Source organism: Crocuta crocuta, unplaced genomic scaffold, assembly GCF_008692635.1.
Source record: "Crocuta crocuta isolate KB4526 unplaced genomic scaffold, BGI_CrCroc_1.0 scaffold613, whole genome shotgun sequence".
In the NCBI taxonomy this organism is placed as follows: Eukaryota; Metazoa; Chordata; class Mammalia; order Carnivora; family Hyaenidae; genus Crocuta; species Crocuta crocuta.
Window position 1 is genome coordinate 513,545 of NW_027528880.1, and position 1,215 is coordinate 514,759.

At 66.7% G+C, this 1,215-nt stretch overlaps 1 protein-coding gene across 1 annotated transcript in view; it reads left to right on the forward strand.

Moving 5' to 3' along the window:
- COL9A3 (collagen type IX alpha 3 chain) overlaps positions 1 to 1,215 on the forward strand; it is a 17,018-nt gene that overhangs the window by 2,056 nt on the left and 13,747 nt on the right. The window contains exons 4-5 of the mRNA XM_077756810.1: positions 454 to 525; positions 1,004 to 1,057. Coding sequence (XP_077612936.1) covers positions 454 to 525; positions 1,004 to 1,057 — 126 coding nt within the window. The remainder of the gene's footprint in view (positions 1 to 453; positions 526 to 1,003; positions 1,058 to 1,215) is intronic.

The window sequence follows — 1,215 nt, forward strand, 5'->3', positions numbered from 1 at the left end:
TCGCTGGGTGGGGGCTGGCTTTGAGACTTTCTTTGGGCTGGTGCCAGGCAGGCCGGGTTGCCACAGCGGTTTAGGGGGCCCTGAGCTTTGACAGAGCTTTCAGGCCCAGGAATTGAGCGTCCTGGGGCACCCCGGGGTGCCCACAGAGGGACCCAATTGCCCTTAGCTGGGCGGCCAAAGCATAAGGCGAACGAAGCATCCAGGTGAATGTCCTACAGACGTGATTGAGTAGGTGGGGGGAGGGGAGGGCAGCCTGCTGGGGCCAATGAGGTGGGCGGCCGAGCCCCAGCTGGGGGTGCGTCTTCGGGGAAGCAGGCAGCTGGGCCTCTGGTGGAGAAGAACCGGCCTCTGATTGCTGGGCGGCGCCCCAGCTGCAGAACACAAGCCTTATTGGTGAAGGCCAAGGCCCTGGGCTGGACCTGCCCTCATCTGCCCTCCCCCTCCTTCCTCCAGGGACCAAAAGGGGCCCCAGGGAAGCCAGGGAAACCAGGGGAGGCTGGGCTCCCAGGACTGCCCGGTGTGGACGTGAGTGTGCCCTCCTCTTTCTCCCCCTCCCCCCCTCCTNTTTAATTGTGGTTCTCCCGCTGGGCCTGCTCGGTCTCAAGAGTCTCCGGACGTCCCCCAGCGGGGGGGCCCTTGGCCTGCGTCCCAGACCCCTCAGCCCTGGCGGCTGGCAGAGGACAGAGCCCTCGCTCGCGGCAGGGGTGAAAATGCTCCCAGCTCTTGTCTGTCTGGGTATCTGGGCCCCTCTGAGCCCCAAGCTGGCCACATTTGTCCTCAGGGCTCACGGCCTTGGCCTTGGGGGCTCTGAGAAGGGACTTCTCCCGCCTGCTGGGCTCAGCAGCTCCTCGCCTCCCTGGAGCCCCTGGGCACTCCAGGAGAGGAAGGGGCCCCATGCAGGGTTCTTTCCAATCCCTGGACCATTTTAGTTCGGAGGGCGCCCTCTGGGGGAGGGGAGCCACCCCCCCAGTGTGACCCCTGAGCCCCCCGCCTCTCTCCCCAGGGCCTCACAGGGCAGGACGGACCACCTGGCCCCAAGGGCGCTCCTGGAGAACGGGTCAGTGCCTGCCCCGAGTTGAATGGGTTCCGCTCAGGAGTGAGGTCCCCAACCAGGGGGACGGGGCGGAGCACTGTCCACAGGGCTGGCTGCCCCGAGGGCAGCTGGGATGTCCCAGGACTGGGCCGGTTGGGCCCTGAGGGTGCGGTGAGGTCAAG